This window comes from Rousettus aegyptiacus, unplaced genomic scaffold (assembly GCF_014176215.1).
Source record: "Rousettus aegyptiacus isolate mRouAeg1 unplaced genomic scaffold, mRouAeg1.p scaffold_m13_p_4, whole genome shotgun sequence".
Classification (NCBI taxonomy): domain Eukaryota; kingdom Metazoa; phylum Chordata; class Mammalia; order Chiroptera; family Pteropodidae; genus Rousettus; species Rousettus aegyptiacus.
In genome coordinates this window covers 98,742,102-98,755,393 of record NW_023416307.1, presented here as the reverse complement: position 1 = coordinate 98,755,393, position 13,292 = coordinate 98,742,102, and the positions used below count along the sequence as shown (strand labels likewise).

The following is a 13,292-nucleotide window of genomic DNA, read 5'->3' as shown; positions in this document are numbered from 1 at the left end:
ATTAGAGTATATTATTATAATTGTTCTATTTTATTATTAGTTACTGTTAATTTTTTATTGTGCCTAATTTACAAATTAAAATTTTTTCAATTATTTTTATTTTTTAATTACAGTTGATATTTAATATTATTTTAGTTTGAGGTATACAGCAAAGAATTTAGACATTTATATTACTTGTGAGGTGATCCCCTGATAAGTCTAGGTCCTCCCTGACACTATATATAGTTATTACAATGTCACTGACTATATTACAGTATTAATGACTACATCCCCATGACTATTTTGTAATCGCCAATTTGTACTTCTTAATCTCTTTTTCACCCAGCCCCACAAACCCACTCTCATTTGTCAACTATTAGTTTGTTCTCTTTGTGAGTCTTTTTTCTGTTTGTTTTGTTCATTTATTGAATTTTTAAAATTCCACATATAAGCAAAATCATGTGGTATTTGACTTTGACTTATTTCACTTAGCATAATACCCTCTGGGTTCATCTACGTTGTTGCACATGGCAAGATTTCATTTTTTATGGGTGAGTAATACTCCATTATATATATGTACCACCTCTTCTTTATCTATTTATCTATTGATGGATACCCAGCTTGCCTCCGTATCTTGGCTATTGTAAATAATGCTGCAATGACATAGAGATGCATATGATTTTCAAGTCACTGTTTTGAATTTCTGTGAATAAATACCCAGAGGTGGAATTGCTGGGACATATGGTGGTTCTATTTTTAATTTTTTGAGGAACTTCTGTACTATATTCCATACTGGCTATACCAATTTGCAATCCCACCATAAGTGCACGGAGTTCTTTTCTCCCACATCCTCACCAAAATTTGATCATTGATTTATTGATGATAGCCATTCTAAAAGCTGTGAGGTGTTAGCTCATTGTGGTTTTAATTTGCATTTTGCTGATGATTAGTGATCTTGAGCATTTTTTCATATGTCTATTTGCCACTGTATACCCTCTTCTGAGAAATGCCTATTCAGGTCCTCTGCCCATTTTTTAGTTAGATTGTTTGTTTTTTGTTTTGTTTTTTTGTTTGTTTTGTTTTGTTTTGGTATTGAGTTATATGAGCTCTTTATAAATTTTGGATTTTTTTTTGTTGAGAGTTTTTTGATTATTGATTTGATTTCATTCGTAGGTTCAGTCTGTTCAGATTTTCTGTTTCCTCTTAAGTCATTCTAGGAATATTGTATGTTTCTAGGAATTTATGTATTTCAGGTTATCCAATTTGTTGGCATATAATTGTAGTATTCCCTTGTACTCCTTTGTATTCCTGTGGTGTCAGTTGTCACTTCTCTTTCACTTCTGATTTTATTTATCTGTGCCTTTTTTTTTCTTGATGATTGGGATTAATCTGATTAAAGGTTTATCGATTATGTTTATCTTTTCAAAAAACCAGCTCTGGGTTTCCTCGATCTTTTTAATTCTTTTGACTCTATTTCTTTTAAATTTGCTCTGATCTTTATTATCTCCTTCCTTCTAAAAGTTAGATTGTTTATTTGATATTTTTCTTGTTTCTTGAGGTAGACCTATAATGCTATGAATTTCCCTCTTAAGACTGCTTTACTGCTTTACCGTACTATATTCCATACTGGCTATACCATAGATCTTGGTCATTGTGGTTTTTTTTTTTTCCTTGAAGTATTTTTTTTTGTTTTCTTCTTTGATCTCATTGTTAACCTGTCCCTTGCTTAGTAGCATGTTATTTATTCTCCATGTGTTTGTGCATTTTTCATTTTTTGTCATGTAACTGATTCCTAGTTTTATATCATTCTAATAGGAAAGGATGTTTGATTTGATCTCAATCTTCTTAAATTTACTGAGACTCATTTTGTGGCCTAACATGTGGTCTATCCTGGAAAACTTTCCATGTGCACTTGAAAAAAATAGATATTCTGTTGCTTTGGGGTGAAATGTTTTAAAAATATCAATTAAGTCCATCAGCTCTAATGTGTCATTTAAGGCTACTGTTTTCTTGTTGATTTTCTGTCTGGATGATCTACCCATTGATGTCAATAGGGTGTTAAAGTCCCTTACTATGACTATCACTGTCAATCTCTCTCTTTCTTTCTGTCAGTATTTTACTTCAAATATTTAGGTGCTCCTATGTAGGATTCATAAATATTTGCAAGAGTTATAGTCTCTTGTTGGATAGATCTTTTTGTCTTTATGAAACATCCTTCTTTTCTCTTGTCACAGCCTTTGTTTTAATGTCTATTTTGTCAGATATAAGTATTTCTACCCCAGTTTTTTTCAGTTCCCTTGCATAAATTATCTTTTTTTATCCCTTTACTTTCAGTCTGCATGTGTCTTTTGATGTGAATTAGGTATCTTATAGACAGCACATACATGGGTCTTGCTTTATTATCCATTCAGCTAACCTATATCTTTTGCTCGGAGCATTTAATCCATATATATTTAAAATGATTATTAATAGGTACATAGCTTGCCATTTTATTATTCATATTTATGTTTTTTTCTTCTTCATCTTCCTCCCCCTTCTCCTCCTCTTCCTCCTCTTCCTCCTCCTTTTTCTCCTCCCCACCCCCCTTTAACATTTCTTTTTGTACTGGTTTGGTGTTAATGAACTCCTTTATTTTTTTTCTTGTATGGAAAGGTCTATCTCTTTTTCAATTTTAGATGATAGCCTTGCTGCTTAGAGTAGTCTTGATTGTAAGTCCTTGCTTTTGTTCACTCTAAGTATTTCCTGCCAATCCCTTATGGCTTGAGAAATCAGCTGACAGTCTTATAGGAGCACCCTTGTAAATAACTGACTGCTTTCTCTTGCTCCTTTTAGGATTCTCTCTTTGTTTCTAATCTTTGAATTTTAATTATTATGTGTTTTGATGTGAGCCTCTTTGGGTTCATCTTGTTTGGGGCTCTCTGAACTTCCTAGGCATATATGTCTATTTCTTTCACCAGGTTAGGGGAGTTTTCCATCATTATGTCTTCAAATATGTTCTCAAACCCTTGATCTCTGTCTTCTTCTGGTGCCCTTATGATGTGAATGTTGTTGCACTTCAGGTTGTCTCAGAAATCCCTTAAACTATCACTACTTTTTAAATTTTTTTTTCTTGTTGCTCTTCAGATTGGATGTTTTCTGCTACCTTGTCTTCTAAATTGCTGACTTGATTCTCTGTTTAATTTATTCTGCTGTCCATTTCTTCTAGTGAATTCTTCATTTCAGTTATTTTATTCTTCACTTTTGTCCCTTTTTTATGGTTCATGTGTCATTTTTTATGTTTATTATCTCTTTGTTGAAGTTCTCATTGAGTTCATCTATTCTTCTCCTAAGGTTATTGAGCATCCTTAAAACCAGTGTTTTGAACTCTGCATCTGGTAGATTGCTTGCCTCCATTTCACTTAGTTCTTTTTCTAGAATTTTGTCTTGTTCTTTCATTTGGGAATTATTTCTTTGTCTTCTCATTTTTGCTGATTCCCCGTGTTTGTTCCTACATATTAGGTAGAGCTGTTATGTTTTCTGGTCTTGGTAGAGTGGCCTTATATAGTAGGCATCTTATGGGGCACCTGCCTATACCTGGGGGCTGTGTGTGGGAGGTGCTCAACACATGAAAAATGTCAGCCTCCCCTGCAGCCCTCACCCTAAAGCCACACAGTTCAGTTTCTCCCCATATGTCATTGGCACCTTTTAAGCTACTATCCCTGCACTGAAGCTAGATTGAGTGTTTGTGAGTGAATGAATCTGTATGTGGGCCTTTTAAGAGGATATCCGGGCTGCCAGCAGCCCTCTGTGTCACTTGAGCAGAATCCCTTCTGATTTTCATATCCAGATATTGTGGGGGCTCCTCTACCCTGTAATGGGGCCTTGGGCTGGGGAACCCAGTCTGGGGCTGGGACCCTTTTCCCTTCAGGGGAGACCTGCACAGCTGAGCTATCTCTCCTAATTCTCAACCACCACACGTGGGTATGCGACCAGCCATTTTATGTCTTTGCCCCTCCTACCATTCTCACTTTGCTTCTTCTTTATATCCTTAGTTATGGGAGTTCTATTCATCTAGTGTTCAGCTGGTTCTCCAGGTGACATTCTATAATTTAGTTATAATTTTAATGTGGTTGTGGGAGGAGGTGAACACAGCATTTTCCTACTCTGCCATCTTGACTGGAATTCATAAATTAAAATTTATCATAGCTATGAATGTACAGTAAAAAATGTAGTATATTTAGGGGTCAGCACTATCTGTAGTTTTGAACATCCACTGGGAGTCTTGGACTATATCTTCTTCAAATAAGGGGAGACTACTATATATACATACCTATTAAAGTTTTATTAATAAATTAGACACGGTAAGGGATTAACAACAATAACTAATAATAAAATAGAAAATCATAACAATAAAATAAGGGTTACTTGAACATAAGAACTGTGCTCCAAGGACAGTCTGTTTGATAAATGATAGATGAGTAGCACATACAGCATGGATACACTGAACCAAAGGATGATTCATTTCACAGGCAGAACAGAACTGGATAGCACAACATTTCATCACGCTATTCAGAATGGTGCACAGTTTAAAACTCATCAATTGTTCTTTTCTGGAATTTTCTATTTAATATTTTCAGGCTGTAATTGACTGCATGTAACTGAAACCACAGAAAATGAACCCTTGGATTAAGAGGAAATCCTATATCTTGCATCCCACACTTTGGGAAGTGCTGCATTTCACACTGTCTTTTACCTTGAGATCGCTAAGGAAAAACCAACAAGTCGCAGGGATTCCAAGACATAGTGTAAGGGTTGGCAAACTTGTGCCAAATCTGCCTTGCTGCATGTTTTTGTAAATTATATGAGCTAAGAATTGCTTTTTAAATAGTTGGAAAAAATTTAAAAAGGAAGAATATTTTAGGAAATGAGAAAATTATATGAAATTCAAATTTAAGCATTCACAAATAAAGTCTTATTGGGACACAGAGACAACCATTCATTTATGTATTTTGTGGCTGCTTTCAATCTGCAATGGCAGAAATGAGTAGCTGTGACAGACCATATAGCCCACAAAGCCTTAAATATTTACTCTCTAGCCCTTTACAGAAAGTTTGCTAACCCCTGACATAAAATATGTAAACTTTATTTAAGGATTTTTCTTAAGCATCTAGGAAACCTTATGGATTCATGAACTGGCTTTGGCAGGCGTGAGGTAGGGAATGAGTCCTGCAACATAACACATTTTCGCCTGTATGAAAATGTATTTCGCTAAGTGGAACCCCAGAGAATTCCAACTCTGGAATTCCCAGAATTGTATTCTGTGCAAAGAAAGAGTTTCACATGCTTATAAATTAACATCTCTGCTACATTTCCGTCTGTTAGTTTTTAAAGGCCTAGTGATTTAATTACATAGGAAATCTGTTTTGTGCTTAGTGATATCATCTAACAGTGACTTCAAACAGTGACTTCTGGGGAAAACCCATTCAAGAGTACAGATGGAAGTTAAATAATTATGCAGCAGATATGTGTACATCTTGGGTTTCATTTGTGATCTGTCAACCCTGGTTTAGAACTGAGCAACTGTGGCTCTTGAGTTACAGTACATCTTGTTTGTTTTTTGGGAGATCAGAACAAGGGTCAAATAACTGTTTCATAAATGACCCTGCCTGATATACTCAATGATGTTCTTCATTTGGGCCTAAAAAGACATTTTTCATTCAAACATTTCAATCAGGAATATCACTAACCCCATCCTGAAATGTGAATAAATATAGACAAAGTCCATCATGAAAGATATATTTCCCAACTCTCCACAGTGCTGTGCACCATAGAGTAATGGATTCAGGGCTTGGCTTTGGGGATTGGCAGACCTGGGTTCAAGTTCCAATTTTGTCATTTTTTGATGATTAGTCATTAAATCTGTACTCTTCCCTTACTGGACTCAATTTTTTCATCTATGAAACAAAGAAAATATAGCTACCTCATAAAATTGTTGTGATAATTCAATAAGTGATGGTCTTTAAGCTTTCAGTACTACAGTACCTGATATGTGGTCCTATTTAACAAGTAGAAATTCTTTAGATGATAAGTTACCCACTTATCTCTTTTCCTACCTTACTTATATTTTATCTCTTGCTCTCTTCCTCTTTTTCTTTCTATACATGTTTTCTCTATATATATACTTCTCTCCCTTCATATTTCTCTTTAAAAATATTCTCTGCCCCTTTCCCTTCTTCCTCCCTCTCCTCCCTCTCCCTCTCTATCACTCTCCAACTCTCTCTCTCTCTCTTTCTCTCTCTCTCTCTCTCTCTCTCTCTCTCTCACACACACACACACACACACACACGCACACACACACACACTAATCCTGTGTGTATGTGTTTGTGTGAAGGGGAAGTACACTATTCTTTCATCATGATCCAAGGAAAGTCATCTAAGAACCTGTTTTATGCAGGAACAATTCTAGCTTCTAGGGAAGTCAGAGTTTAACAAAAAAGACAAAGCTCAGTTCTTATGAAGTATCTATTCTGAGTAGGCTAAGCCAGGTAGTACTCACATGAACAAATAAATAAAAATGTATCAGATTGTGGGAGATGTTAAAAGGGAACCAGAGCAGGGTGATGGGCAGGTTCACAAGACTACTCTAAGCATTGATAACCTAGGGTCCTCAGGGCAGCCTCTGCAAGCCTGAGACTTGATTAGATTGAGGTAGCCATGGGGGAAATCTGGAGGAAGATACTGCTAAGTAGAAGGAATAACCTGGAGAAAGTCCCCAGTGCAGGAATGCATTTGGTGTGCCTCAAGGACAAGGAAGAAGCTATGAGGAGCAGAATGATGAGACAAGGAGAAAGGGGAAATGAGCTAGAGAGTTCTAGGTCACATGGAGCCTTAAGGGCAAGAGAGGAGTTGGACTATTATTCTAATTGCAATGAGAAGCCCCTGCAGGAAAACAATATGCTCTAATTTATGCTTCAAAAATATCGACTTGGTAACTTGGTGGAAAGGGTGCAAAAGTGAAAACACAAAGACCCTTTAATGAAACTATCGAAGCCATCTAGATGAGTGATAGAGCTGGCATGCATTTGTTTGATAGCAGGAAGATGGGAGGAAGTGGCCATGTCGGGACGTGTTGCCAATACAGAGTTTACAACACTTGCTGATGAATTAGGGGAAAAAGAGGACTCAAGGATGAACTCCATAGTTTTGACTTTTTTTGTTTCTGTCACTGGGGATACAGTGGTGAAAAGGAGTTTATCAATGGTCTAGACTGTACTATGAAAGAAAAAATGTCCCAAACATGGTCTCAGGAAGAATATTTTGCATTACATAATACATAAGCTCTCCTTCTGAGAAGAAATTCCCATATCTGAAAAAACATGCTTAAGTAATATTTCTGATGAACTTTAAGGGATTAAGACTTGTTCTAGGAAACAAGATACCCATTCATTATGCTGTCAGGCAAGAGTATACTGACCTTTCACCATTCTTTTCTTTCTTTCTTTTTGTCTTCTAGCCCTCTTTTTACAAATTGTCCTTGCCAACAATGAATCTTTGATTTGAACTACTAAAGATCTTTTCCTTTTCAACAAGATTGCAATAAAACTTTGACATATGCTCATAACTAAGTGGTCTGAAAGATTTATTTTGGAAAATACTGCTCATGGTCGCATTCTATGGGAAAACAAGAAACTTTTTTGAAGTCCAATATTAAGTGGGGAAAACAACAGCAACCAGTATTTGGTATCTGAATTATTAAAATAAAATTTATTGATAAGAAATGTTAATAGTAATTGCTAAACTCCAGAATTCCTGAGATTACCATAGACATACTCTAAAGTTTCTTAACTAAGATTGCTAGAAATGCAACGACTATGAAAATTTTAGTGTTTTCTTATAGTAGACTTCAAGTATCTACTTAGTTCTTGCTTCTGTTCATCAAGAATATATATAAAGACCATATTATTTTTAGAGCTATGCTTTGTTTTAGATTTTAAGAGCTTTGAGGACCCAAATAAATTATCCTTTTTTTTTTTTTTTTTTTTGAGGTAAAGAAGCTGAGAATTGGTTAATAATTTTCTTGTGTTGCACAGGTTTGAATTCAGGATTTGAACTTTGATCCTCAGAGGTTCTTTTCACTGTGTATATACAAACCCATGCCTGAATGTTTACAGTAATTCCCTGTTTTATTTGTTAGTAAAAGATATTTGCTTTTTAAATGGAATTCCAATAACTAAAATGAATTTTTTCTTTCTTTTTAAAAAATTATCTTTCAGTTTCCCTTTCAAGACAATCTCTTTCAATCCATGTATTACCCTCTTCAACTGAAGTTTTTGGAAACTGTGCATACTTTATGTGGACGAATCTCACAAGTTTTTCTGAAACAAATTGAAAAAACAATGAAAAGGACTTATGAGAAACACGTCATCATCCATGTCGGCCCCAACCAGATGCACTGAATGTTTTGTATTCTTGCAAGTCAATTAGGCACCTCATAAATGAGGAAATAGTCATCTGTAAGCTGCCTGGATCTTTTTTGTATAAATATTTAATGGTGCTCCATGACAAATGAGTTTTAAAAGTCTTGTTAAATGTTGCTAAATTAGTTGCTCCTAAAAGGAAATATGCTTTATTTTTTTTCTAAAATGCTGCTTATATTTCTGTTTTTCTTTTTTTTAATATTATTACTCATTTAACATTGTTCAAGCAGGTTGAACTAGCTGTGAAAAGAAACTTTTGTCAGCCTTCCAATTCCTGTTAAGTGTCTGAGACAATATTAGCGATATCTAAGGTGGTATATTCATCTCGTATTCCTGAGACTCTTTCAATGCAATTGGCTCCCCCACAGCTTTGTAATAAAAGTAATACATGCTTATTGTAAAACAAATAAAACAAATTTTAAGAAGTTATAGAGAATATAGTTCAGTGAAACAAAATCAAGATTAGATAAGCCATAATCCTACCAACCAGTGAAAAAGATTGTTATTGTAATGTAGTTCCTTCCAGCTTCTTTTTCCTCTTATTGCTATATTTACTTGCTGGTTGTCTTTTCCATTGTAACACATATCTAAAATGGGCAGTCTGAATAAAAGCTGACCCTTATGCTAAGATTTTTATGTGGAAGACTAAAATTTTAAACAAAAATGATAATCTTTATAGTGCTATATTTAAAATACATATGGGAGAAATGTTCAGTTTTAGATAATTGGGCAGTGTTAAAAGATGAAGCATATCTGGGAGCATTTTCTTAAGAAAATATATTTGATTTGTAGAAAACTAAATCATAAGAAATGTCTGTGCAACCATAGCTTTGAAAGAAAATTCAGTAATTGTGTTAAATCTAAGGGACCTATTTAGCAAAGAGATGTGATTTTGTGTTTGCCCATAGACAAAAATATTTTATCTCTTACATCATCAGTAGGTGTGGCCTCCTTTCTTTTTTAAACTCTTGGGCAAAAATTAGAAATTAAAAACTAACTTTGAATTTAATGTGTATGGGAACCAGGCAGGTCTTATCACCTAGCTACATGAGAGGAAGTTTTATATTCTGTTCCCCAAAGAGATCTGACTTGATCTCTAGTTACTTACATTGCTGGTACCAGCATAAGGGCATTTTGCGTAAGGCTTTATTTCTCTAAAAAAAACCTTGTGCATAAATGATCTCTTTAATGTTTGCAACAGCCAGATGAACTTAGCAAGGGCCTCTATCATCTCCACTAAGCGAATAAATAAATTATAACACAAACAAACATACTCAATATAATTGCTATTCTGTAAGACATATAGGTAAGTAGAAGATATATCCTGTTTAACAGAGAAATATTTGAAAACAAAAAATATTAGATGCTTTTCATTATATATAGACAGAAACCTGAAACTATTAAAAGAAAAAGATTATTTTGTTGATGTAAACATCATATCCTATATGTTGGAATCCTGTAGGACATCACAGGTTCTATATCAGAAGGAAAAAATCTCACCCTGAAAAAACATATGAAATCTCAGCACTATAAAAAACATATAAGTATCCATCAGTATTGGTATGCAGCATCATTATAGTATTAACAAATTTAAATACAAAATGTTAGAGTAATAGCACATATTTTCCCTCTGATCAGTTGAGTGGTTCATGGTTTATTGTTTTTATTAAGGAAATTATTATTATGATATGAAACTTTTATCTTTGCTGTTGTATTTTATGTTTTATCATTTTATCACTAAAGGTGACATTTTTTATTATTTTATATCTAACGGATGGGGACAATATTTGACTTGTCTTTTGGATGGGGAAGAATACATTCTATATATCCGCAAATATGGTTTTAGTGAAAAAGCCAGGATGTGAACATGATTTCCTAACTTCCATTCCAGTTTTCTTTGTTCAGAATAGCCAGTAAAACCCACAAACGTCACTCCAATTTGTTGGTGGCTCAAGACCTAATAAAGTTCCTTTCCTCTTTTGGCAAGTCGCACAAAAAATCTGCTATAAAGTCTTTGAATACAGGAATGCCTTTTCTTTTGTGAGAGCCAGGTTTACCCACAAATCTCAACTATTGGTCTGAACATGAGGAATAGGATTTCCAGCAAAGATCAATCATAGAACTCTAGAACATTCTAGAATGATGCATTATGAGAATCTAAAACCTTAGAATTTGCTATGGTTTTCTGCCTTGGAGTACCTCTGCTGTATCCTGAAATTTTAGGTGAGTTTGGTGAAGAATTTAGAGAAAATTTATTCTTCCAATCTCAGCTGCCTGAAGTTCTCATTTTCTATAGTTAGGCAGTATATTCTCTGCCTTTGACAAGTCCCAAAAAACTACCACACTAGTGCCTTTAAAACCACAAATTTTATTCAGTAGTCTCCTAAAGCATGCAGTCTGTGTTGCCAAAAGATATGTTGCCACATTGAATCTCTATATGGGAAGGGCATAAGGCTGGTTCCTCTCACCCTGTCCTGTCCTGTCCTGTCCTATCCGGTCCTCTCCTCTCCTCTTTCCTTCCCTTCTCTTTTCCTTTAAAATTCTGTTTAATTCATATAACTATGGAATTCCATTGGAGATAGAAAGACCACTTTCTGATAGCAAAATGTGACAGTATTTTTGTATGCATTTGAGACTGAGATTTTCATTAGTCAGGTCACTAGAAATGGTGACAATATTTTTCTTGCAGAATTATTATTTTTCTGATATAAATCTTAGAAATTGTGATTTATGTTGAAAAATCTGTATTTAAAAAATTAACTTGCTAGACAATCTACTTTAGTTTTCCTTCAAACTTCCTAAACAATAATTTAGCATTTAGGGTACAATGCTCTAAGCTTTACTATTTATTTGAGATTTCTATTACATGTTCTGTGCTTCCATTGCAAATTATTGTTACTTTTAACAAATTTATTATTGAAATTATATTTACATGAACTCACAGAGGTTTCAGAGTATATTATTGCAGTTATGGTATTCATAAACAAACAAACCATAAAAAACATTATTCACAGTCACAAAATAGTGATCCAATAATGGAATAATCACTCGAACCAACCCTGAAGACAACATTCATACAAATTTAGGTAAACGTATAGTATAATTATTGCCTGATACTTGTACAAAAAAAAAGATAAATTGCATGTGTTACATAAACCAAAATGAACATAACTTTATGACTGAATTCAGCAATATGTTGAATTTAGAAATATGTTGAATTCCACGGGACCACAAATCATTATATTTTCACTTAATAGAATGTAGGGAATTTTTCTTATGGTTTTTGTTTACCTTTTCATCTTCCTCTTTTTCATTTTTGCTCTTTCCTTACCTATCTTGGATGTAAGCTTCTGAACGGTAACAAGTGGCTTGGCATCAGTGGCAGGGTGACAGAACTTAAGGATCCCTGTGAAAGCAGGACTAAATTCTAATCCTTAGGTTAAATATTTATGATAATAACTAGCTAAAAATATTATAAAACACATAATAAATACCTAAACACACACACACACACACACACACACACACACACACACACACACCTTTAAAGAAGGATCCAGCATTCATTATGCTCTGTGAATTGAAGAATTCTAGTAAAACCTATGTCATCATTTCACAATTGCAGTGCTGGTATTTAAAGCTGATGAGATTTTATTGGCAAACAGAGAAATTTGTCCTAGTTTTGTTCTTCACAGGTCAAAACTGCAAATATTCTTTTGAGACTTCAAGATAATACACTTGTGTTTGTATCACCATATGCATGAACACATAAAAATAGGGTGCAATTGCTGCTTCATTAGTTTTACATGTTTGTGTTGTTACTTAAAAGTGCACCCATTGTTTATAGCTCCCATGGAGACCCTGAATGCACACTGTTCGTTGGAAAACTTTTTTTTTTTTTTTAACAATTTTTGTTTGAGAAGAAATGAGCAAAAAAAGAATACTCCAAAGTAAAGGAATTATTATAGCAAATTAAAAGGAACATAAGTATTTAAATACTGTCTTATCTTTTTAAATGCCAACTACAGTTTCACTTTTTTTAAATTAAAAGCTCTAAAAAAGATATCTTTTGACATTATTTTAGAAGTGTATTTATTTTTTATGAGATTTCAAGTTTAAAATTTTACATCAAATAATAATACTTAAGATTTTTTATGTAAAGAAATGTTTGGTTAGCAAGTAGCATAGCTACTTTTAAAAAGTATTAAAATTTTTTATTGTTAATGGCTATTGGAAATCCTCATATATCAATAATGACTCTAAATGTAAATGAACTGAACTCATAAATATAAAGACACAGAGTAGCAGTATGGATTAAAAAACAAAACCTAGCTATATGTTGCCTTCAGGAAATACATCTCAGCTGCAACACAAACATAAACTCAAAATAAAGGAGTGAAAAATGATACTCCAAGAAAATGTCATCCAGAGAAAAGTGGGTGTAGTTTATGTCAGACAAAATAGATTTTAAAATAAAAAAAGTAACAGAAAACAAAGGCAGACATTTTACAATGATAAAGGGAACAATACATCGAGAAGACATAACACTTATTAATACATATGCACCTAACCTACAAGCACCAAAGTATATAAAGCAACTAACAGAACTAAAGGGGGAAACTGACTAAAACACAATTATAGTAGGAAACCAAAATACCCCATTAAAACCAATTAATAGGTCATTCATACAGAAATCAATAAGAAAATATTGACCTTAGATGACACATTCGACCAAATGGACATAACATTTACAGAGCTTTTCATTCCAGAGCACAAGAATATACATTTTTTCTAGTGCACATGGAACATTATTAAAGATAGACCATATGTTGGAATACAAAACTAGCCTCAACAAAT

At 33.8% G+C, this 13,292-nt stretch overlaps 1 protein-coding gene across 2 annotated transcripts in view; it reads left to right on the top strand.

Moving 5' to 3' along the window:
* The window catches only part of GXYLT2 (glucoside xylosyltransferase 2), a 97,643-nt gene extending 87,939 nt beyond the window's left edge, over positions 1-9,704 (top strand). The window contains exon 7 of one of the 2 annotated variants that reach the window (XM_016148036.2): positions 8,232-9,704. In XM_016148036.2, coding sequence (XP_016003522.2) covers positions 8,232-8,414 — 183 coding nt within the window. In that variant the 3' untranslated portion in view covers positions 8,415-9,704. The remainder of the gene's footprint in view (positions 1-8,231) is intronic. The other variant, XM_036219357.1, reaches the window with a different exon arrangement.
* The last annotated feature ends 3,588 nt before the right edge of the window (positions 9,705-13,292 follow it).